This window comes from Hyperolius riggenbachi, chromosome 10 (assembly GCF_040937935.1).
Source record: "Hyperolius riggenbachi isolate aHypRig1 chromosome 10, aHypRig1.pri, whole genome shotgun sequence".
NCBI classification, from domain to species: Eukaryota; Metazoa; Chordata; class Amphibia; order Anura; family Hyperoliidae; genus Hyperolius; species Hyperolius riggenbachi.
This window is the reverse complement of record NC_090655.1, coordinates 212,919,863-212,946,470: the sequence shown is the minus strand read 5'-3', so window position 1 is coordinate 212,946,470 and position 26,608 is coordinate 212,919,863. Positions and strand designations below refer to the sequence as shown.

At 44.7% G+C, this 26,608-nt stretch overlaps 1 protein-coding gene across 1 annotated transcript in view; it reads left to right on the top strand.

Annotated features, from left to right (window-relative positions):
* Positions 1–26,608, top strand: part of LOC137534379 (zinc finger protein 585A-like) — a 178,093-nt gene that overhangs the window by 139,881 nt on the left and 11,604 nt on the right. The window contains exons 10-11 of the mRNA XM_068255861.1: positions 7,335–7,433; positions 14,256–14,339. Coding sequence (XP_068111962.1) covers positions 7,335–7,433; positions 14,256–14,339 — 183 coding nt within the window. The remainder of the gene's footprint in view (positions 1–7,334; positions 7,434–14,255; positions 14,340–26,608) is intronic.

Sequence of the window (26,608 nt, the reverse complement as noted above, 5' to 3'; positions counted from 1 at the left end):
TTTAAAACAGATGGGAAGTCAAAATGAAAAGATATTTACTTTAGTTAGTTACTATAGTTACTAAATTCAAGAATACAGCTTAATCTAACCCTACTCTCACACAGAACCCTCCCCTAGTGGTGCCTAACCCTAACCACCACCCCTGGTAGTGCCTAACCCTAACCACTCCCCTTGGTCATCCTTAAACTTAACACCCCCCCCCCCCGGTAGCGCCTAACGCTAACTACCTCCCCTGGTGGTGCCTAACCACCCCCCTGGTGGTGCCTAACCCTAACCACCGCCCCTGGTGGTGCCTAACCCTAACCACTCCCCCTGGTCATCCTTAAACTTAACAACCCCCCCCCCCCGGTAGAGCCTAACCCTAACCACCTCCCCTGGTGGTGCCTAACCCTAACCACCCCCCTGGTGGTGCCTAACCCTGGTGGTGCCTAATCCTAACCACCCCTCCCCCTGCACAAACAACCTCACGCACATAGAAATGATAACATACAATATTCGTAACATAAAATCTGTACAAAAAGTATAACATTGCAAGTTTCTAAAACAATAACATATTTCAAAAACTTTAATGTTCTAAAAAAAATAATATTGTAATGTTCTACTGAAAAATGATATTTATCCTGCATCCTATTCTCTGCTTTTGGCGCTGTATCAGAGATAAATGCATTAGAGTCTATGGCGGTGCCCAAATTGCCCATTAGCCACAGGCGTTCTTTTTTCCTGCTACCGATTAGCGGTTAAGCTGTGTTTTTGAATTGAAATGACATGGTTTTTAAAGTAAATATCTTTTTGTTTTCATTTCCCGGCTGTTTTTAAACTGTACTTAACATTTACATGTTTTCGGTTTCAACCTGCACCCAGTTAGTCATGATATTTATTGTATATTATGATTTCTGACCCACGCCCATTTTTCCTTGCCTGCTGGGAATCCTCCTCAGGGAAGATTATGTAGTGTCTGTTTTTTGTTTGTTTTCTTACTGGTTAAACTTGATGGCTAAATGCCTTTTTTCAATCAATCTATGCAACTATGATGTCAAAGCGATTGACACTGATGTCATTATCCCCAGCCCCTACTAAATTGATCTAGAGTCATTTAAAAGTAGCCAAAATGGCGTCCAATTTCTTTGCAATCGACTGGACATTTTTGCTGCTGAATCAATAGAGGTTTGATTTTTAGACAGACACTGATCAAACATTCAATTCTGTATTTAATTCACCCTCAATTCAACTCCAGAATCTAATTGAAAGGCTGATCAAACACAAAAACTGATTAGTATATAGCTTGCTTTAAGGTGCCCATACATTACTTGATTTTCCATTGAGCTATCAGCAACAGTGCGGACGATTGAAAGTCGATCAACTAGTGGTCGACAAACTGTAAGCAAGATCCTATGTGATTTTCCCTCACTAATCCATCTGAACGATGTTGTGCCTTCATGCTCTGAAGCCAAAAATCAATTGTTTGTTTGTTAAGTTAGCCAATAAATGGTATAATCATGACTTAAAACTTCCTGATTAAAATTACATGAACACTAGCCAATTTGTTTACAATCAACCAATATTTTCCATTCTGCCTAATTGAGTAAATTGGTCATCTCCATTGATCAAGCAGAATGGAACATAATCGATTCTCCCCCGATTCAATCAATTGACTAAATCAAATGGTTAACGAACAGAAAAATCAAATAATGTACGGACACCTTTTACTCCTTTACCCTCCCTGGCGTTCAATTTCCCCAGGATTTCTGTACAAAAAGTGATAAAATGTATTTTTAAAACTTTTTTTTCCCTGTAACTTGCCAAAATATGTCAAGCAAGGGTCTAGTATACAGTGCAGGAGAGTATTGATGTGTATGCATGCACTTTTATACTGTGCACAGCATGTGTTTATGGACGGATATATCTGTCCATACCGCTAGGGAGGTCTCATCTTAACACACAACTACTCCCCATAGTCTGGATAATCACTATAGACAAAACATTTGCTTTAAAGGGAGCTGAGCACCTCTTATGTCATTGACAGCAGGAAGATGGATGCCCTCATATAGACAGGGGCTGCTCCCCACAAAGCACACATCATTACGAACCTCCCTTAGGTGAGGATCGTTTTAAATTATTTGACATAAAAAGGTTCTCAGTTCCCTTTAAAATGGACCTGAACTCTTGCACAGGACAGAAGGAAAACATAGAGAATGTACCCTGTATGTATTTAGAGAGTTTAGCCTTTCTAATTCACCCTCATATGTGTCTAATCGCAAGTTGTGATTTGATCTCTCCCCTGTGTCACCTGACTGCTATGGCAGATAAGCTCATTTGAAAGCACATAATTTTAACAATATGTCTGCTTCCATGAGAGCAGTAAGTAGAAACAATGCAGATTTATTGCAGTATTTGTATCAGCTGTAACAAAGAAATGGTTTTATTTAAAGATTATTATGCTGTCGCTTATCTTTTAGAGCAGAGAGGACATTCTGAGTTCAGGTCCGCTTCAAGGCTAACCTGTAGTGAAAGTCATTCTTATTTAAAGAGAACCTTAACTGACGTTAAAAGCAAGATTTTCACTTACCTGGGGGTCCGAGCAGTCCCCAAAGGATGTTATAGTGAACGGGAATGCGAGCGAAGCTACGCATGGCGAGGGCCGCACAGGTGCAGTTGGTGTAAAACGAAACTTAGCCACGGCAGGAGAACATAGGATTGTAGAGAACCGGCGTGGGCACATGAAGGCTGCGGGGGGCTGGTCGATGCCCCATATAAGTGAAACTCTTGCTTTTAACTTCAGTTAAGATTCTCTTTAACACAGATGAAAGCAGTGGATCTACGGACATGTTTCCAGATCTTATGTTAAAGGGACTCCAAGCACCTCTCATGGGCATGCCTTTAAGACAGACGACTTCCAACAAAGTCATGCTTTGACCCCTCTGGAGGTGCCTCTTGCAATGGCCATGCGTGTCACTTCCTCTTCCTGTTTCATTCAGTGATGCACTTCTCAAACAGAGAAGACAGAGGTGACCCGGAAGTTATAACATAGCCAAGATGGCAGCCACAATTTTTAAATTGAAATTAATCAAATGAAAGAGGAGAGCACAAGCTACAGAAAGGTATCCATCTTTAAGTACTTTGAAGTACTGGTCGGAGTCTTAAAGGGAACCTAAACTGAGAGAGATATGGATGTTTCCTTTTAAACAATACCAGTTGCCTGGCAGTCCTGCTGATCTCTTTGGCTGCAGTAGTGGCTGAATCACACACCTGAAACAAGCATGCTGCTAATCCAGTCTGACTTCAGTCAGAGCACCTGATCTGCATGCTTGTTGAGGGGCTGTGGCTAATAGTAATAGAGACACAGGATCAGCAGGAGAGTCAGACAACCAGTATTTTTTTTAAAGGAAAAATCCATATCCTTCTCAGTTTAGGTTCCCTTTAAAGGCATGCCCATGAGAGGTGCTCTGAGTCCCTTTAAAGGACTTCTGAGGTGACAAACATAATGTATTTTTACTCACCAGGGGCTTCCTCCAGCCCCCGCTGGCTGCCCGTAATGATCACTGAGATGGCTGCTGGGGGCTGTAAGAAGCCCCTGTCGAGTAAACAGATTTTCATCCTCCCTCACATTGGAAGTCCTTTAAGTATTCAGTTGTACATGCTCTTCATGAACTGATTTGCTGTCTCTGATGCAGTAAGCAGAACACTTCATTGTGTGGTACACAATAATTCTGGGCACTGGACACACCATGCATAACACGCTATGTGTGACATATTCAATGCAACAGACACAACGGAAACTTTGAGAACAAATGTTCCATGCTGTGGGCGGTGATTCAGATTCTGCAGAATTGAAATTTCAGAATTTTGGATGGGAAATAGTCTTACCACATCTGAAATGGGATTGTGGTGAAAATGCCGCATTACCACAACTCGGTAATTTAAGCCCAATTACAGAACTCTGAAGCATTGGACCAATCAGTGTACCAATGAATACAGAATTTTTTAGCAAAAATCGGATTGCTACAGTAATTATAGACCAATGGCAAGACTCAGCTACTACTGAGTATTTTTGAGTCTCCTGATTAACCTAAAATTTCTGTGATTTTCTTGGTAAATCACCACATTCTCAGATTAGTCCAATACTACCGAGTATTAACAAATTCCGAGCCTTGTGATTGTGAGTTTGTAAGTTTTAGGCCAATCACAAGTTAATCATAATTAGGAAAATGGAATTCGGATTACCATTGCGGTGTCAGTAATCAGCATTTACGTAAATCAGATTTTTGACCATCCCTAACAGTGACAGCGCTTCTGCTATCACTATGCGCAGCAGGAATCACATGCTATGCAAACCAAGCCTACAGGAGGAGACAAGTATTTCTTTATAAACACCTATTCCAGCCCTGTTTTATATAATAGCAAAGGACAGTTAGCCCTTTGCACACTCACATGCAAATCTTCAAACAAATGCATTCACAGTAATCAATCATCCAGGCACCACTGCTATCCCTACAGCTAAGATGAAAGCCGGGGTCCTAGTTACAAAATAATTAATTCCCTTGCTTAGTCACCTACACTGCATAGAAGTACCCAGGTATTCGTAGGTGTCATAATTCTGGCCCTGTAACATGCATATCACAGACATACAGACATTCATTGCATCACACCTATCTAAAAGATCAGGAGCACATATCCTGACATCCAATCCTAGGGCAGATAGTGCATCAGACTAAACTCAAAAGGGAGCTAATGAAATATATTCATGTCCACCATGCACACACCAACATAAGCTGTGTGTCCCGATAATGGTCACACACAGGGGAAGGAGGGAGTGCACTGGATTTAACCTTGGCCTAAAGGGTCAGTGACAAGAAAAAAAACAACACATATCCAGAAAATTAACCTCAAGTTAGGACATGTAAATTAGATATTAGGGAGGTGCTAAAGGGGGTGTAGCCAGAAAAAGTAGCAAAAGACGGTTAATCCTTTGCACACTCACATGAAAATGCTCAAACAAATGCATTCACAGAAATCAATCATCCAGGCACCACTGGTATCCCTACAGCTAAGTTAACAGCCAGAGTTTTAGTTGCAAAACAATGAATTCCCTTGCGTAGTCACCTACACTGCACAGAAGTACCCAGGTATTTGTAGGTGTCCTAGCTCTGGCCCTGTAACATTAAAAGTGCAGACATGCAAACATTCAGTTTTATATCATTTCTAAATATGCACTCAACTTACAAATTGTTTTCTTTACTTTTTTTTTTATACTTTTCACATATATTACTCATAGTGTCCATAATAATCTCTACATATTTTTTTACTCTAGACTAACTCAACACTTATCCCTAATGCTTTCTTTTCTATCACCACCTCTACTTCCATATATACAGTACAATTATTGCCATATTTTTTGGACCATAAGATGCTCCTGACCATAAGACACACCTAGGTTTAGAGGACAAAAACAAGGGAAAAATATTATATAATAAACCTGGTGAAACCATGGTACAGGTGTGTCTTGTAGATCTTCTCCCCTCAAACCCCCCAATTATTTTGTCCCCCTCTGTACCGCTTGCATCCTCCCTGTACCTCTTGTGTTCTCCTTGTTCCTCTTGTGTCCTCCTTGTACCTCTTGTGTCCCCGTTGTACCTCTTGTGTCCCCCTTGTACCTCTTGTGTCCCCCTTGTACCTCTTGTGTCCTCCTAGTTCCTCTTGTGTCCCCATTGTACCTCTTGTGTCCCCATTGTATGTCTTGTGCCCTCCTTGTACCTCTTGTGTTCCCCTTGTACCTCTTGTGCCCCCTTGTATCTCTTGCATCCCCCTTGTGCCTTATGTCCCTGTTGAGTCCCCCTTGTACCTCCCGTGTCCCCCTTTTTTCCTCTTGTGTCTTACTTTTATCTCTTGCATCCCCCATGTGCGTTATGTCCCTTTTGAGTCCCCCTTGTATCTCTAGTGCCCCCTTTGTCCCCTTATAACTATTGTGTCCCCCTTGTCCTGCTGCCTGCTTGTGTCCCCCTTCCTTGTACCTTTTTTGTCCCCTCCCCTACTGTGCTCCCCCAGCCCCAGGCACAGTGCAGAGTACAATGCACAGGGAAGCAGCATGTGTCTCACCTGCTCTGGCGCCTCCATGTAATGAGCAACATCTTCTCTCCCTCTCGGCTTCCACTAGTGTCTGCTTCTCCTGATTGTGCCAGTACATGCAACAGACAGTAGGGGAGGAACTCAAAGTAGCTAAGCAGTGCTGGCACCACAATGATCAGCAAACCGCTGCGCCTAAATCGGCTACCTCGCTAGGGAAAGCTGTGAGGGAGAAAATACTTTGTACATTGCTGGGAGCCGGAGGTGCTCCGAGTAGTTGAGATATGCTCCACTGCTTCCCTGCGCATTACTCTGCACTCTACACGCAGAGAGTCCCTGCCAAGTAATAGCGCCAGGTCAGTGGCTGTTCATGTTGCCAGGCGTTCATAAGTCGGGGACTCTCTGTATTTGGTTCATAAGGCGCACTAACTTTTTCTCCACCGTTTTGCAGAAGAAAAAAATACATCTTATGGTCTGAAAAATATGGTAATATTTACTTAAATCACATTTGTACAAAAAACAATGAGAACTCCAATAAGTTTTGGTTCACCGTGAGCTTGCTGGTTAGTCTGTACCTCTGGGTGTTTCAAGTCCTACTCCATAGAGCCAAATTAATCAATGCCATGCACCGATGAGAATCAATTAGTCCGAAACAGTCTGTATGCATGTTGGATTATTTTGGTTGTGTACAATTAACAAGCTGAGACATCTTTGCATTCCAGCGGATCTGGAGGTGTGTTTAGCTTCGAAGGGCAACAATGGTTGATTTGCGTATTTCAGCGGTGATGCTCTGGGAGACATCTCGACCTCACTCCAACCTGAATTATCGCAAATACTTTCTGTTTTAGGAAAGCAAACTGTTATTTTCTATAGCATTTTAGTAAGGGGGCTTTTTGGACCATTGTAGCCCCTTACACACTCCAGTGAGTTCTGGTTCACCATGAGCTTGCTGGTTAGTTTTTACAAAAATGCACTGTATTTTCACATAATGATTAGTTTCCTTCAAAAGAGACACTTTCATTAAAAGATGCTTTCTTGTGTGCTATTGAAAAAAAAAAGTATTTTTTTTTTTTTGCAGAAATGCACTGTGTTTTGTGGAAATTATCATTTTTGCAAATGAAAAGAATTTAGGGAGATTTTAGTGACGCTAATATGGTTATATTTGCATATTACTGTAAAGTAATCTAACACACAGCTACTACTTAAAGAAGCAGTATGAATTAGGGTTGCAATTTTGTGACTTTATAGATACTCTATCAATTAATGTATTCCAGGGCCACCAGGACCACCAGGGATGACTGGACTTCCTGGGCCAAAAGGAGAACAAGGACCACCAGGACCACCAGGACCAAAAGGAGACAATGGATCTTTAGGTAAAAAAAAGAGAGAGGCCCTTTTTTTAGTTTATTTCCAAAATGATTTTTTCTTGTCATACAAATAATCTGTAACATTTTGTGTCAATAATGTTTATTAACCATTTCAGCCCGCTGGCTATTTTCACCTTATGGACGAGAGGAATTTTCACATTTCAGCCCATAAAAACTTTATCACTACTTATCACAACAAAATGATCTATACCTTGTTTTTTTCGCCCCCAGTTAGGCTTTCTTTGGGTGGTACTTTTTGCTAATAATTAGTTTATTCTAAATGCATTCTAATGGTAATAATAAGAAACAAATGTAAAAAATAATTATTTCTCAGTTTTTAACCACTAAAGTTTTAAAATAAAATGTGCTACTGTGTGGATAAAAATGTTATTTGCCCATTTGTCCCGGTTATTGCAATGTTTAAATTTTATCCCTAGTTCAATGTATGGCAAAAATATTTTATTTGGAAATAAAGGTGCATTTTTTTTGTTTGACATCCCTCACTAACTACAAGTCCATAATTTAATTGTTTTGGGTCTTTTTATTAAAATTAATGTATGCAGGTGTATTTACTATTTGGCCACAAGATGTTTTGGAGCATTATTTTCTATTACTGTACTATGCTACACGAGAAGTAATGCGTGGACGTGTTACTCCAAAAGAAACAATGACACAGGCATCTGATTGATGCCGGTAATAATTGACAAGGGGACTTAGATTTATGAATGGGAACTGCATTCCCATTCATTCATCTCCCCTCTAACGATCAGTGGCGGGAGCGAGCTGGAGTGCGTGGTGGCAAGATCAAAGCACATTGCCGCTCTTACACCTACTGAGAATGATTACTGTTTTTGAACAAAAAGATGCCTGCGTCAACCAGTTTTCTTCTATGGCAACATAGCGTGCACTGGGGAGCAATACCACTTGCTGCTGTCTTTAAGCTGCACTGCTGTAGCAGCGCAGCTTAGAGAATCAACCCCCAAGTATTTTACTGTGTGTGTTATCAGATAAGAATGTACCTGTAAAGGTAGCCATACATCTTTCGACTTGGCAGTTGATCGACCATCCGATTCAATAATTATTATTGGATGAAAATCGGTGCCGCCAAGAGCATGTCCAATCAACGATGCAACTAATTTCAAGCCAAAATTGGTCACATGTATCGATCGGACATGCTGCAAGATGTCGGGCCATCATGGTTGATCAGGTGCAATGTGGTAATGGCAAGCGATATCGGGAGGAGCAGTGAACATGAAGAAACCCCTTATGCTTCCCCACCAAGTGTATAAATGTACCCCTTGTGTGTGTGCGGTTATACATTGCCCGTCCTTTGTCCCATCGATCTTTGGAATCCCCCACTCTTCCATTAGCGGTATACACACCGGCACTGGTGTGGCACGTGTGGTAAATCAGAAGTCAATCGAGAATCAGCCTGCAGTGTATGGGCAGCTGACAGAGCTCTCTCTTATCAGATTCAATCAGACAGAGAATTTGTCTCTTGGTTGAATGTGCCCATCATCACTAGGTGTATGGGTACCTTAATACAGCTAATTGTGGTGGTATCTAGCCCGTAAGAGAAGTCAGATAAAAACGTTACGCCAGAAAGTTGGAATCATAGAACAAAACCAAAGGATGTGGCAGAGAGGGCCTTTCTTGCCACACTCTCTCCAGCATAAGTTAGAGACATTACCCTTGTACCTTGCGATCTTAGCTGGAGTAACTTACCATTGCCAAGGTATTTTTAAGTGGTTTTCTGTATGGTAAACACATTGGGGTAGCCTAAATATTTCATACATAGCCTGTTTCCCATCCTCAGATGATATACTAACATTAAAAGCATCGCACCATGACCTTCTGTGCCAACAAGTAGCAGCAGGCGGCATATTGACAAATGAATACAATGATGACATACTCAATTTGGTCACTGTAGAAATAGACAATAATGCCCTAACTGGCAATGGTAGGACAGGGGGTTTAAAAGGAGGAAAGGCAAAGAAATGACCAATCTGCAGATACTTATGAAAATATTTAGTCGTTATACCATAAATACTCTGCGAATGCGTGAAAGATTCAAGTGTCTAGTTGCAGAAAAGGTCCTGTACAGAGATAACCATAGTTTCCACTGTATAAAACGCACCAGAATATAAGACACACCTAGGTTTAGAGGGAAAAAAACAGGGAAAAAATTATGTGTCTCCTGTGGCGTAGCTAAGGAGCTTTGGGCCCGGTGCAAGTTTTACATGAGGCCCCCCCAAGCACTCTATACATAACAAATGATACGGCGCACCAAAACCTGCCAAAGCTTTCCACTGTGTCAGAGGTGCAAGAAGGGGATGAGAAACAGTTTGTAAATGATTACTACTGTTTAAAGCATCTATAGAAGTGATTATTACCAGCACAGGGCCAATAGAGAGCTAATATTGTACTTGAGGGAGGGCTCCTCGGGGCCCCTCTGACCCAAGGGCCCCCGATGCGGTCGCTACCTCTGCAACCCCTATTGCTACACCACTATGTGTCCCCCGTTTCTTTCCCATATGTCCTCATGTCTCCTCCTGTATCCCCTTGTTTCCTCCTGTATCTCCATGTGTCCTTCTGTATGCCCCATGTGTCCTCCTATCTATCTCCCTATGTCTCCTCCTGTCTCCCCATTTGCCCTCTGGTCTCTCCATGTGTCCTCTGCTCTTCCTCTTGTGTCCACTGGTCTCCTCCATGTCCTCCTTTCTCCCCCCGTGTCCTCTGGTCTCCCCCCGTGTCCTCCTGTCTCCCCCCTGTATCCTCATGTCTCCCACTGTGTCCTCATGTCTCCCTCCATGTCTCCCCATGTCCTCATGTCTCCCCCCATGTCCCTACTGTGCCTGGATCCCTCCCCCTCCGGGCCCCCTACCCCCCCATGAGAGTAGCGGCAGCGACTTACCTCATCCATCATGCCCGCGGCAATTGCAGACACCAGTCTTCTCCATGCGGCTACCTCGTCATTGATGACACGTTATTAGAAGCCCAGCACTAGAAAAAGCCACACAGGGAAGACTGGTGCCTGCAATCACCATGGGCATGATGGTTAAGGTAAGCTGCTGACGATGCTCGCACGGGGGGGGGGGGGGGGGGTGGATACACAAGGGGGAGAGAGGAGAGGCATGCAGGGGGGAGCCAGGCACAGTGGGAACACAGGCAGGGAATCCCCGATGTTGGTGGTTAGGCGGTTCATATCGGCGGGCGTTCGTAAGTCGGATGTTCCCTTCTTTTGCTATATAAGATGCAGGGACTTTTTCTCCCCATTTTGGGGGAAGAAAAAGTGTGTCTTATATGGCAGAAAGTACGGTACTCCTAAATCCTTCCAGGAGGCTATTTAAAAATTGTCTATTAAGTCAGAGAGGGTCATGATAGGCACTTGTAAATCACTTGTATCTGGTTCTAGAGCTAACTTTGAGCAGAGATTCCTCCAGTTCCGTAATGTGATGAAGAAACAGTACGTTCTATGCAAAGGGCAAGTCAGCAGACATGCAAGGGGCTGCTATGAATACCTTATAATCTATACCAGGTGAAATATCGCTTTCAAGAATCATCCATGGTTTATCTACTGGATTGTACCAGACTTGGAAAGCCTGAAATGATGCTCTATCTATGCAGCAATATTGGGGAGACCAAAACCTCTGTCTCTGGCTTTCAGACAGAGTATATGCTTTGCTATTCTGGATTTTTTTTTCCCATCCACACAAAATTATTTACATTCCCCTGAATTTTATCTAAAAAGGACCCAGTTAGAGGTATAGGTAGATTCCTAAATTAGTAAAGCAGCTAAGGGAGAACAAACATTTTAAAAGCAGAGACTCTACCTAAGACAAAAGACAAGACAAATAACATATATATCGCGCTTTTCTCCTGGCGGACTCAAAGCGCCAGAGCTGCAGCCACTAGGGCGCGCTTTATAGGCAGTAGCAGTGTTAGGGAGACTTGCCTAAGGTCTCCTACTGAATAGGTGCTGGCTTACTGAACAGGCAGAGCCGAGATTTGAACCCTGGTCTCCTGTGTCAGAGGCAGAGCCCTTAACCATTACACCATCCAGCCACGAGCAGCCTAACCATGAGAACTCTTGTAGTGAAAGGGGTAGGAGCAGATGAGGGAATCTAGGCAACCATTTCTCATAGTTCGTACTAAAAATGTCTTTATGCTGGGTACACATGATGCTTTTTTTGTTCAATTTCCCATCTGATCTATTTTTGATTCGTTTTTCCGCTCGATTCTCAAGCGGTAAAACGATTGAAAGTAATAGCTGACATGACAAAAATGATCAATCGAAAGCATCTATCGACCACAAAAATGCAAAGTGTGTACCTAGCATTAGGGTTCTGGTGATGTTGATCCCTAAGTACTTAATAAATTAATTCATCCAAAGATAGCGGACCTACTTTTTAAGGATGAGATTTGAGCAGCATAACTGTCAACTTGCTTTCATTTATCTTATAATAAGAAACTACAGAGAAAGAGCCAATCTCCTCCCTAATAGCTGGAAAGGAACAGTTGGATTGGATAAACTTAGAACAATGTCATCAGCAAAAAGCCCGATCTTGATGGCCCTCATACATTTGTGATCTTATTTTTCTATGATGGTGCAGCGGATAGCACACTTGCCTTGTAGGGTTGAGTCTGCAGTTCTAATCTGAGCCAGCAGACTGTTGCATGGAGCTTGTATATTCTCCCCATGTTTGTGTCTGATTCCTCCATGCACTCTGGTTCCTCCCACATCTCAAAAATCCAGATAAGTATTGAGTATTGATGATGAGCACAGATTTTACATAGACATAATTTCACATTGAAATTCACAATTACGATGCAAAAACATAATGTGAAATTTCAGGGAAAAATCATATGTAATTGTGCCTGTAATTGTAATAATTTGTAATTTTGTGTAAATGTTTGTGTCATTTTTGAGTAATTTTGTGCCGGCTTTAGCGGTGAATAGCAAAGCTTCCATACATGGTATGGCCATCAAAAGTGCTAGATATGTTAAGGAGAATAGTAGGGACAAAAATAATTTTTTAAAAACACCTTATAGTTTTTAAGAAAATAAATTTTAAAATTGCAAAGGAAAAATAGTTTTTAAAACTATTTTTTCTGAATTTAAAAACCATTTTTCTTTGCAGTTTTTAATGGTGCATGTAACCAGGCCAGTCACCATTTGAATTCGGAATTTACGATGTCTCCCCATCACCAGAGTCTGCTTTATGTCATGTTGAGGATTCTATCGATCTTATCAGTTTAGATAGGATGCCTGGGAAAGCCTCCTCAGTAACAGTTAAGGCATCTAATTACATTTATGTTTGCTAAAGAATGTTTCTCCTCTGTATGTCAGTGTATATAAGCTGTGTTTTTCAGTTTTGGTCAGGAACCAGTCCGACGAAGGCTTTTTATAAGTCGAAAGCTCACTGTTTATCCATCTCTAAGTTAGCCAATAAATGGTATCATCCTGATTCAAAACTTCTTGTCTTTGCAGTTTTAAAATCAATTTTCTCGAAAACTACAAGGTCTTTTTGAAAAAAAAATGTTTTTACTTGTATTCACTATTCTCCACAACATATGTAGCAAGTTTGGTAGCAATAGCACGTATGGGGCTTTGCTATTCACCACTAAAGCCGGTACAAAAATAAGTAAAAATTACGATAAAACGCATACTAAATTATGAATGGTAATACAAAATCAGTTTAATTTACAAATCATAATTACGCATAGGCATAATCGTGAAAATGTACGCAAAATTTTGAGTAATCGTATTTAGCTGATTACAACCATCACTACAGATAAGATAACTGACTGCCCAAAATTGCCCTTAGAGCATTGCTATTCACCACTAAAGCCGGTACAAAAATAAGTAAAAATTACGATAAAACGCATACTAAATTATGAATGGTAATACAAAATCAGTTTAATTTACAAATCATAATTACGCATAGGCATAATCGTGAAAATGTATGCAAAATTTTGAGTAATCGTATTTAGCTGATTACAACCATCACTACAGATAAGATAACTGACTGCCCAAAATTGCCCTTAGAGCATGGTTAACATGTACACAATGAGAATTAGATTGTGAGCTCCTCTGAGGTACAGTTAATACAGAACAGGATTAGAGCAGGCACGCCATCACTATCTTGTGGTTGCTGGAAGGTATCACATAGGCAATGTGGTTAACCACACACCTCAAGAATGTGAGGTTCCCAAAACAATTGTTGGACTAAACGTGGTTAATGGCACAATAAAGAGTGTGCTGTTCCTGTCCAAAATTTGTGTGCTGATGGACTTTGTTTCTATCTGAGAGACATTAAGGCTCATACACACATCCAACTTAATGCACCACCAACCACACAACATGACCAACCATACAAGTTGTTTGCATGACAAGTATGTACACACACGACAACCAACTAAACAACCAACTCACTTAAATACTATGCTTGCAAGCTAAATGACAAACTGCACAACATGTCTCCATTCAAAAACAACAAAGTTGTTCAAAAGACTTGTACACACATTCCAACCTGCTTGATAGTTGTTCAGATTGATCCTCTTGGTTGGATCTGGCAAACAACCTGTTATCAGTTGGTCATCTGGTTGTTTGCCAGCCGTGCACCCACCCACCCAACTTATCTTCCAACAGACCAAGTTTGAAAGATAGTTGGACAGATTGTTGGTAGGTGTGTATGAGCCTTTAGGGACATGACTATATACTGTGAAATGTGTTGCAGAAGATGTCAGAATTACATTAATAAATTAAATTAATTAAACATTGTTTTTGCTTTGAAGCTTTTAATACCAATGTCTCTCTCTCTCCAGCCCTCGAATCAATAAAGCAGCAAATCAGTATTTTGGATTCACGACTGACTAGCCTAGATATCAAAGTGGAAGGTCTGAAAAAAGGTCAGTAGAATGCTTTTTTATTTTTTTTTTATTTTATGTAGAATGTAGGGATGCTCACCGCGTTCCGCGGAGTTCATTTTTCCGCGATTCCGGCCAGAATTTGGTGATTCCATTCCGTCGCATCGGAACGGAATTGCCTTACCGCTATAGCTTAGCGCTATAGCTGAAATTCCGCGGAACGATGCGTAATTCCGGCGGAATGCAGAATTTTGTAAGCCAATAACAAGGAAGCCCCTAAAAGAAGTTTAAAGTGAAAACAACAGGATTTCTTCATGAAAATAGGAATTTCTGCACCAATATGAGGCTTACAAAAACCACCCAAACAGATTTCTGCATGAAAATCGGAATTATTTCAGCACCAATTACAGTGTTAACAAAAACCAATCAATCCTATGTTAGCAACCAGCTCCCGAGCTATCTCACCTATCCCAACCATTTTGAATAGGTCCCAAAGCTTACGCAACACCTCCTGCGGCGCCAAAACCACCGCCATGGGACCACCGCCAGGTCCCAAAGCTTACGCGACACCTCCTGCGGCGCCAAAACGACCACCATGGGACCACCGCCAGGTCCCATAGCTTATGTGACACCTCCTGCAGTGCCAAAATGACTGCCATGGAACCACCGCCAGGTCCCATAGCTTGCGCGACACCTCCTGTGGTGCTAAAACGACCGCCATGGGACCACCGCTAGGTCCCATAGCTTACGCGACACCTCCTACGGGTCCAAAATGACCGCCATGGGACCAACGCTAGGTCCCATGACTTAAGCGACACCTCCTGCGGGGCCAAAACGACTGCCATGGGACCACCGCTAGGTCCCATGACTTAAGCGACACCTCCTGCTGCAAAAAAATAAAAAAAATAAATGACCGGGGGAACAGCCACTAGGTCCCATGGGCTACCATTTAGCATAGGTTTCATTTGCGATTACTTTGCAAAATTCCGCGGGAATGTAATGGCGACGGAATTTAGCACTGGCGGAATTCCGCAATTCCGGTGGAACGGAATTTGCTCATTCCGATCATCCCTAGTAGTAACCGTTACATTCCGTCAGAATTCCACGTAATTCCACGTTCCGACGGAAAAATTTCAGTAATCTCAATTGAAACCTCATTTTTGATAAATCGTAGGCCATGGGACCTAGTGGCTGTTCCACCGTCTTTTTTTTTTCTTTTTTTTTTTGCAGCAGCAGGAGTTGTCGCGTAAGCCATGGGACCTAGAGGTGGTTCCACGGTGGTCATTATAAGTTTGGTTTGGAGCAGCAGGAGTTGTCGCGCAAGCCATGGGACCTAGAGGTGGTTCCGTGGCGGTCATTATAAGTTTGGTTTGGAGCAGCAAGAGCTGTCGCGTAGGCTATGGGACCTAAAGGTGGTTCCGTGGCGTTCATTATAAGTTTGGTTTGAAGCAGCAGGAGTTGTCGCGTAAGCCATGGTACCTAGAGGTGGTTCCACGGTGGTCATTATAAGTTTGGTTTGGAGCAGCAGGAGTTGTCGCATAGGCCATGGGACCTAGAGGTGGTTCCACGGCGGTCATTACAATTTTGGTTTGGAGCAGCAGGAGTTGTTGCGTAGGCTATGGGACCTAGAGGTGGTTCCACGGCGGTCATTACAATTTTGGTTTGGAGCAGCAGGAATTGTCGCGTAGGCTATGGGACCTAGAGGTGATTTCACGGCAGTCATTACAGTTACAATTGGTGCTGAAATAATTCCGATTTTCATGCAGAAATCCTGTTGGTTGTTTTTTGTTAAGCCTCTAATTGGTGCTGAAAATCCAATTTCATGAAGAAATCTTGTTGTTTTTACTTTAAGCTTCTTCTAGGGTCTTCCTTGTGATTGGCTTAAAAAAAATCCGCATTCCGACGGAATTACGCATAGCAATTCCGGAATTCCGTAGGAAGGGTATAGCAATTCTGTTCCGATGCGACAGAACGGAATCGCCAATTTCTGACCAGAATCGCGGAAAACAGAATTCTATGGAATGTGGTGAGCATCCCTAGTAGAATGCCTTTGGAATTTCACACATTAACACTAGAATTACCGAGTTTTCTACTTTCTGTTGCAAGGCTAGAGGTGTTATTCACTCCTGCTGAGATGTTCACAGGTCTTTAGGGTTGATTATCTTCAATCTATTGTTGTGCAAACCACCCATTACCTAAGGCCTTGCACATTTGTTTACACAAAGTAGCTGTGTGAGACTTGGATGGAAACCTTCAGACATGCCTGCCGTATCATATTACGTAGCACTGTACAGAGTATATTGTCTCATCACTAACTGTCCCTCAGAGTGGCTCAAAATCTAGTCCCTGTCATAATCATACAGTATGTCTATGTATGTATCATGTAGTGTATGTATCGTCATCTAGGGCCAATTTTATGGGGAAGCCAATTAACTTATCTGTATGTTTTTGGGATGTGGGAGGAAACCGGAGTGCCCGGAGGAAACCCACGCAGACACAGAACTCTGTTGCCGATTCATGCAGCAAAATGCAATCAGAGGGCAATTGGCACTTTTGGCAGTGTTCCATTGACATGACAAATGATGACAGACTGAGGCATTCCATTGCCATGGCATTGATGGCAGTATGGCAGATACTGTAATGCAATTAGGCTGGCTTTTCACAACATATGAATGCTGTAGAGGTGGCCAAAAGGTGTGATGCTGTCCTGTCGGAGGGAGAGAGGCTGGCAGAGAACGTGGTCATGAATCTGATGGAGCCATTTTTGGATGATGGGAGAAATGTCACGACGGACAATTTCTCTACTTCACTGTCACTGTTGCACAGACTGCTGCGGCGCAAAACAATGCTATTGGGCACGGTGAATAAAGTCTGGCGTGAACTTCCTCAGCTTGCAAAAGACACTGCACAGCGAGAGGTATTCTCCACTTCAGTGCTTAGACGTGGCAGTGTCTCCTTGACAATTTATGCACCTAAAAAAAACAAGACTGTGTGTGTTCTAAGTTCCATGCACCAAGACGTGACGATCGGTGACGGCAGAAAGAGGAAACCCAACACGATAACAGACTATAACCACATGAAGGTATGTGAATGTGTGTATAATTTTACCATGGCCGTTTCTAGGGCCGTGCAGGCGCCCTGAGCGCTGTTGGGAGGGGGGGGGGGGGGCGCTGTGATGGAGGGGGGAGCTGCAGCCGCGGGGAGGGCAGCCCGACCTCTCCCTCCCTTCCTCTCCCAGGACGCCCTCCGTGCTCCCCCCTCGGACTGCAAAGCAATGGGCAGGGAAGCGCTATACAAAACTACTCACCTCCCTGGTTCCAATCGCTGCTCTCTCGCCGCCAGTCTCCTCTCTGCACAGAGTAGACGCTGATACACACACAGGAAGCAGCGTGTGTATCAGCGTCTACTCTGTGCAGAGAGGAGACTGGCGGCGAGAGAGCAGCGATTGGAACCAGGAAGGTGAGTAGTTTTGTATAGCGCTTCCCTGCCCATTGCTTTGCAGTCTGAGCGGGGAGCACGGAGGGCGGCTGGGGAGAGGAAGGGAGGGAGAGGTTGGGCTGCCCTCCCCGCGGCTGCGGCTCCCCCCTCCATCATGGGGGGCACCTACCTAACCTATACTGGGGGGCGCCTACATATCTAACCTATCCTTGGGGGCACCTACCTATCTAACCTGGGGGGCAGCTACCTAATCTAACCTATACTGAGGGGGCAGCTACCTAATCTAACCTATACTGGGGGGCACCTACCTATCTAACCTATACTGGGGGGCACCTACCTATCTAACCTATACTGGAGGGCACCTACCTATCTAACCTATACTGGGGGGCAGCTACCTATCTAACCTATAGTGGGAACATTAACTTATCTAACCAGTGTTGGGGGCACCTACCTACCTACCTAGCTAGCCTATACAGGTGACAACTATACTGGCTACCTATATTGGAGGCACCTACCTAACTAACCTATACTGGGGGCATCTACCTATCTAACCTATGCTGGGGGCAACTATTCTGGCTACCTATATTAGAGGCACCCACCTAGCTAACCTGTACTGGGGGCAACTATACTGGCTCACCTATGCCTGGCTACCTATACTGGGGGGACCTATAGCTGGCTACCTATACTGGGGTACCTATTTTGGGCTACCTATACTGGGGGAATCTATACTGAGTGCAACTAGACCTGGCTAACCTATACTGCGGGCACCCATACCTTGCTTTGGGGGGGGCGCAATTTTTACACCCTCGCCCTGGGTGCATTTTAGCCTAGAAACTGCACTGAATTTTACACCAGTGCTCAGTGGCGTCGCTAGCGCTATTTTGGGGGGCCCTAGCGGACACCGCTGATATGCGGAAGTGACATCACTTCTGCATATTTGCGCCCGGCGCCCACTCTAACTGGTCAGGTCGCTGCTGGCTGCGAGGTGAGGGGCGCCTGTCACTCACTACCTAACGGGGGTCCCTGTCACTCACTATCTAACCTGGGGTCCCTGTCACTCACTATCTAATGGGGGTCCCTGCTGTCACTCACTACCTAACAGGGGTCCCTGCTGTCACTCACTACCTAACTGGGGTGCCAGTAATCAAAGAGACAATGCCCCGAAATAGATTAATTTCAATTATGCAACACCTTTGATTTGATGACAAGGACACGCGGGAAGAACGGCCCCGCTGTCACACACACCACCTCCCCCCCCCCCCCCCCCCCCGGCCGCCGCAGCTGTTCCCGCTGCCAGACAGCCAGCAGCGTCAGACCTCGATCAGCCGGCGACCAGTTAGAGTGGGCACAAGGACCTACCTAGCGGACACCGCTGATATGCGGAAGTGACATCACTTCCGCATATTTGCGCCTGGCGCCCGCTCTAACTGGTCGGGTCGCCCGCTGATCGAGGTCTGACGCTGCTGGCTGCGAGGTGAGGGGGCGCCTGTCACTCACTACCTAACGGGGGTCCTTGTCACTCACTATCTAACCTGGGTTCCCTGCTGTCACTCACTATCTAACGGGGGTCCCTGCTGTCACTCACTACCTAACTGGGGGTCCCTGCTGTCACTCGCCAGCAGCATCAGACCTCGATCAGCGGGCGACCCGACCAGTTAGAGCGGGTGCCAGGCGCAAATATGCGGAAGTGATGTCACTTCCGCATATCAGCGGTGTCCGCTAGGTAGGTCCTAGCGCCCACTCTAACTGGTCGCCGGCTGATCGAGGTCTGACACTGCTGGCTGGGCGGGGCGCACAGGTGCCCCGATCTCCAAGGACCCAAGGAACGCCCCTGCCAGTGCTACAATGTTTTCTGATGTGTACTATACAGGCCTATAGAAAAAAAAGCACATATACTCATGTCTCTCTCTCTCTCTGCTTTTACAGTGTGGTGTAGACGTGTTGGACCAAATGGCACGGATGTATTCCGTAAGAGCAGCAACACGCAGGTGACCAGTAGCAGTTTTTTACAATATGCTGGACCTGGCGGCGGTGAATGCCTACATTTTGTACAAGGCATGTACAGGGTGGACAGGCAAAAGAAGATTGTTTCTGAGTCTTCTAGCTAAGGAACTCCGTTGCCGATTCATGCAGCACAAGGAAATATTGGCACAAAGGCGGGCTGCTGAAGCTGTTGCAGCTGCTGTGCCAGGGACTGTACAGACAACACAGTGCCAGGTGCAAGAGAGCTGCAGCAGGAATCGCAGCAGGTTTACCTGTGCAACATGTCAAAAATTCACCTGTGCCAAATGCAGGGACGATGGACACTGGGTCTGCAAACGCTGTAAACTCTGTAAAGTTTGAAACACTGAAAAAGAAAACAGAATTTTTGGTTTTGCGCGATCGTGAATTTTCACGTGAAACGATAACGTTTTCGCGCGCAAACGAGATTTTTTGCGCGAAACTAATATCTATAAACGTTATCGATACACACCAAGCCGCTCACTCCGCTCCTCCAATGAACTTCGCCTGACCATCCCCCGCATAACCCAGTCCCATGCACGCCTCCAGGACTTCTCAAGAGCCGCTCCAACACTATGGAACTCCCTACCTCCACCCATTAGGGCAGCCCCATCCTTCAACACCTTCAAGAAGGCCCTCAAAACTCACCTTTTCACTCTGGCCTACCACCCCTCACAATTGCTCTAAACCCACAGCTGAACTCTGGTCCCCTACCTCTCGTGTCCCTACCTCTCCCTCTAGATTGTAAGCCTTTGGGCAGGGTCCTCCTCCTTTTGTGTCCTACCTGATCATGCACCTCCATTACTGTGAACCTATGCTATGCATTTGAGTGAACCTAACTTGCCTAATCTCCATGCTCCCATCCAGTGACTGACTAAGCATTACCTTGTACTCATACTGTGCTGTGTGATCTCCATGCTCCCCTCCAGTGACTAAGCATTACCTTGTACTCATACTGTGCTGTGTGATCTGGTTTTCTTGTATTCCTGTATTGTCATATTGCTGTATGTCACCCCTAAATATTGTCTGTAACCTAAATTATTATTCAGTGCTGCATAATATGTTGGCGCTTTATAAATACAATAAATAATAATAATACCTCTCGCTGTGCAGTGTCTTTTGCAAGCTGAGGAAGTTCACACCGGACTTTATTCACCGTGCCCAATAGCATTGTTTTGCACTGCAGCAGTCTGTGCGACAGTGACAGTGAAGTAAAGAAATTGTCCGTCGTGGGTTTATATAAATATCATATGTATTATGGCAATGACAAACCTTAGCAGACTTTGTGGGTCCAGCTTGCGCAGTGAAGCACGAGTGACTTGCTACTGCACTGGGCACTCCCATGACCTCTACCCACACAGTGCACATTGAAACACCAATAAAAGCCCCTTGATTACAGTATCAGTCTGGCACACAAAGAACAGAACTCTCTGGTTGTGGGGGATGTGAGGTAGAGTAAACAAATGCTCAGGCCTCACAGGTAATGGTTGTGTTTTCAGAACAAAAGAAAGAGAACAATGGAGCTGATGGCATGTTAAAAAACTCAGCAGGGATGCTACTAGGTGTGAGCTGTGGGGAATTAACGCAAATTTGCGCAGCCCTGGTAAATCTAGTGTTAAAGGATACCTGAAGTGACATGTGACAAGTGACATGATGAGATAGACATGTGTACTGTATGTACAGTGCCTAGCACACAAATAACTACCGTATGCTCTATTCCTTTTTTTCTTTCTCTGCCTGATATCAGGTATGTAAGTGGCTGACTCAGTCCTGACTCATTTCTGACTCAGACAGGAAGTGACTACAGTGTGACCCTCACTGATAAGAAATTCCAACTATTAAACACTTTCCTAGCAGAAAATGGCTTCTGAGAGCAAGAAAGAGGTAAAAAAGGGGAATTTCTTATCAGTGAGGGTCGCGCTGTAGTCACTTCCTGTCTGAGTCAGGACTGAGTCAGCCACTTACATACCTCATATTTAACTCTTTCAGGTAGAGAAAGAAAAAAAGGAACACAGCATAGTTATTTGTGTGCTAGGCACTGTACATACCCATGTCTATCTCATCATGTCACATGTCACTTCGGGTATCTTTTAAAGATTCATAAACAAAATGATCTATTCCTAAAAAAAGGTTTTTCAGTTGTGATATTTTGGTATTCTAGTCTAGAGGATCTTTCTGATTACACCTATAGAGGTCCACAATAATACAACTTTACCTGGGCTGCCTGGAAGCTGCACATCTCCTTTCTGCTTCTGGCTGTTATTGCTATTATATAATGATATATACAATACAAACATATAGCAAATAATTACCGAAGAAAAAAAGTGTGGCCTTAGCTCTATCCTGGGGATGCTCATTCCCATTCTGCAGAAATCACATTTCCACATTTCCAATTGCAAATCAGAAAACAGAAATCGAAAATCGGATTTCTGTGGAAATACCCCATTAACACAACTTTGTAATTTTAGCCAAATCACAGAACTCAGAAAGCATTGGACCAATCAGAGAATGCCGAGTTAACTCGGAAGTATTTGGCCAATCAAAGAATGCAAAAAATAACTAAAAAAAACTCATCGGAATAAGAAATGAAAATCGTAAACCCACGGAATTGGTAATTGCCATTTCCGGAAATTGGAATTTGCGTGCAATTGGAAATCAGCATTTCCGGCCATCCCTAATTTATAGTGACTCTAAAGTGAGTGGAATGCGGAGGCTGCCCTCTCCATTCTCTGATAAACAACACCAGTGTATACCAGTGCGTACATTTATAAGCACTGCAAGGAAAATTAGGTGCAAGTAGAACATCGGTAATTTTACCAAATACAGTGGCGGGGACATCTCATACTTTATTGGGTGCCTCCGGCACCTAAACTACCTGCAGTAGCTACTAATTGCTGCTAATCCCCGTTGTATATCTTGCATCCCCCTTGTGCCTTGTTATATCCCTGTTGAGTCCCCCTTGTGCCTCTTGTGTCCTCCTTTTTCCTCTTGTGTCTTCTTTGCATCTCTTGCATCCCCATGTGTGTTATGTCCCTTTTGAGTCCCCCTTGTATCTCTTGTGTCCCCATTGTTTACCTCTTGTACCTCTTGTGCCCCCCTTTTGTCCCCTTATAACTCTTGTACCCCCTTGTTTTGCTTCCTGCTTGTGTCCCCCTGAGACCCCCTTCCGTGTACTTTTTTTGTCCCCTCCCCTACTATGCTCCCTTAGTCCCATGCACAGTGCAGAGTATAATGCACACTGAAGCAGCATGTGTCTAACCTGTTCGGGCGCCTCCATGTAATGAGCAATGTCTTCTCTCCCTCTCGGCTTCCACTAGTGTCTGCTTCCCCTGGTTGCGCCATTACATGCAACAGGCAGTAGGGGAGGCACCCAAAGTAGCTAAGCAGTGCTGGCATCACAATAATCGGCAAACCGATCATTGCGCTAAACCAGCTACTTCGCTATGGAAAACTGTGAGGGAGAAAATACATTGTCCATAACTTGGAGGTTCCCGGGGTAGATGTGATACGCTCCACTGCTTCCCTGTGCATTACTCTCACTCTAAACACAGAGAGTCCCTGCCAGGTAATTGCTTCAGGTCAGCGGCTGTTCATATCTCCAGGCGTTCATAAGTCGGGGACTCTATGTATTTGGTTCATAAGGCGCACTAACTTTTTCTCCACCATTTTGCAGAAGACAGAATGCATCTTATGGTCTGAAAAATATGGTAATATTTACTTAAATCAGATTTAAAAAAAAACAAACGGGGCGGAGCGCAACATGGCCGCGTGAGGTTGTGTATTTCCTGAGCTCCCGGCCACTTGATGGAAAAGCACGATATTGATGCCTCTATTTCACCCCTTTTAATATTTTAATGTGGTATGGCAAGCAAGAGTAGACGCAGAGCATCTAAAAAGAACCTACCCAAGACAGATAAAGCGTCCAGAGATCTTCTACAACAGTTCTTCACTCCGAGGGCAACAAGGAGTACCTCATCTAAGATGGCCGACACGCCCGCTCTGGGCCCTTCTCCCACTAGCTCTCCGGGCTCTTCAGTGGGTAACCGAGCCCTGGAGGAACTCTGGACTTATTTAAAAGGCATGCCGACGAAAGAGGACATGCAGCAGCAGACGGAGAGCATTGTTTGCTCCACTAAAGCAGAAATTGCATCGCTGCGCTCAGATATTTCTTCCGCGGTACAACGGATATCGGGCCTAGAGACCGAGGTGACTAAGCTAAAAACGGAAGTAACCCAACTCCGCGAAGCTAACGACCGTCAAGCGCTGCTCCAGAGTGACATGAGGGCCCAAATAGAAGACCTTCAGAACCGGAGCCGCCGTAATAACATACGGATACGGGGCCTTCCGGAAGCCACAAGATTGGAAGACTTACAGCCTTCCCTGCAGGCCATCTTTAACGAACTCCTCAATAGACCCGTCGACACCTCTATTAAGATGGACCGGGCTCATCGTGCGCTGCGTCCGCAGCCAAAGAACACAGAACCCCCGAGGGACGTGATCTGCAAAATCCACGACTACGCAATTAAAGATCGCATCATGGCAGCAGCACGCTCCACGGGCGCGGTGGACTTTGACGGTGCCTCCATTACACTGTTCCAGGACCTCGCTCCCTTCACTCTGGCTCAAAGGCGTGCCCTGAAGCCGGTCTTATCCGCTCTGCAACGGGCCGGGGCGACCTACAATTGGGGTTTCCCCTTCCAGCTCCACGCGCGTTTGGGATCTAAATCCTTTGCTCTCCGGCACCCCAGGGACCTCCCGGATTTCTTTAATACCCTAGGAATTGATTCGGTTCCGGTACCGGAGTGGAACCCCGATAGCAGAGATTTTGCCCTTCCTCAGCGAGTACGCAGGCCAAGGAACTTACAATCGACCCAGGACGCTCCTGAGTAAGTACTGCTATGTTATACTCTCCCCTTGGAGCTAAAGATGACCCAGACACCCTTTACTCTCCACAGTCGTTTTGGCGACTCTGACTGACAATGGAGCGGAGGTTTCTCCCCCCTGTCCCCCTAAGACAATGTCGCCATACCGCTACCTGCCCTCTCCCCCTGCCCTCCTATAGACTTTTATTTTGACCCCTCAGCTGAAGGCCATCTTTGTTGGAAACACGTCAAGATTGACCCTTCTCGATATGTGAAAACGCCTTCAAACAATTGGACTTCCAGCACCCTTCATCACTGATATAAGGCATTTTGCACGAAACGTCCTTCTCTCCGAACACAAGATTTATCCTTTTTTACTTCCATAGAGCTCTATGTTTCTAACTTAAGAAAGCTTCTGCTACGGTCTGCTTTATTTCTATCATATTAAGCAAAAGGTGGACGTACTATCTTTACTGTGTATATGTATTCTCCCCATGTTGGGGAAGGGTCAAAAGTCTTAGATTTCATGAGAGGTCTTATAGCATGTGATAATGTGTAGGAGGGTTTCCAAGAGGGAATGGTTAGCTTTATTTCAATAGTTGGGGGCGAAAGGGGGTATGGTACCTGGACTCACGTGGCGGGATGGAGGGAGGGGACGAGAATTCCTATGTACGCAATATCGCCTTGAGTATTACAATGCTTAGGCTGGTGCTGGGAGGTATGGGTCATCCTGTTACTCTTATATGCAATTGTTATATTTGTTTTAAAAGTTCATACCATACTCTATTTCTAGTCGTGAATTGCCCTATCTAGTGGGGTCCTTTGATTTTGATTTGACTTACTTATGTGCCCTACTTGATTGATACTCGCTGGGGTCCCGGTGTGGGGACCCCCCTGGCGCGTGACCGCTGGGACAGCCTGGGGAGGCTCTGCCTGCTGTCACCATGCTAGTGTGTTACGTGGACACACTGGCGGCTCGATCCCCCCCCTGGCTTTAGCCTTATTATCATTGCGGGGTCCGCGCCTGGGGGCTACCTCACGGGGGCACCTGTGGTTCATAGCCTTAATTCCTCATTTGAGTAGATGGGGGTTATGGGATTAGGCTTAATTCTCTACTGTTTAATACAATGTTTTGTTTAGAACCTGTGGCCGGGAGGGATGGAACTCGTTCTCCGTGAGAAGGTTCGTTCCCTTCCCCCTCCCCCTTCGGACCAGGGGAAAAATTATCTTCCTCTTTCTTTTTAAGACAGAGGAGACTGGTCTAATGTGGGTGATGCTACCTGTGGGGGCCCCCCTCTACAGGTGGCATACAATGGAGCTATTGCTCCAAACTTTACTTCTCTTATTCTTCTTTCCCATCTCTACTTTCTCTTTATACCTTCTATGCACACTTGCTCTACTTTTTCTCATATGGCCTGTTCGTGTGTTGAGTTCCGCAGAGATTTCTTGGCGTGGTCCCCCTGCAGGACGCCATGACTTCGCTTAAAGTACAGACGCTTAACGTCAGGGGCCTTAATATCCCCGAGAAGCGATCCGCCTTATTAGCAGAATTACATCGTAATAGAATCCAAGTTGCATTCATTCAAGAGACCCATTTCCGAGGTGCAGATCATCCTCGTTTGGGCAACCGACGCTTTCCTCAGGTATTTCACAGCACCTCGAAAAACTCAAAAACTAAAGGAGTGTCAATATTACTTTCTAGTACAATATGTTTGTCCCAAGTACAGCAAACTTCAGATGCAGAGGGCAGATTTCTCATGGTGAAGGGCCTGCTGAACAATCGCATGATCACTCTGGGCTCGTTCTACGCCCCTAACACTGGCCAACAGACATTTCTAGAACAATTCCTCCTGGAGCTGGACTCCTTTGCGGAGGGGGACCTGATTTTGGGAGGAGATCTCAATGTAGCACTGAATCCTTCACTGGACACATCCTCCGGTAGAGCAGCGTTGCCCTATAGAATCACTAACAAATGCAAACTCGCCCTTAAAGATAGGCAGTTGGTTGATC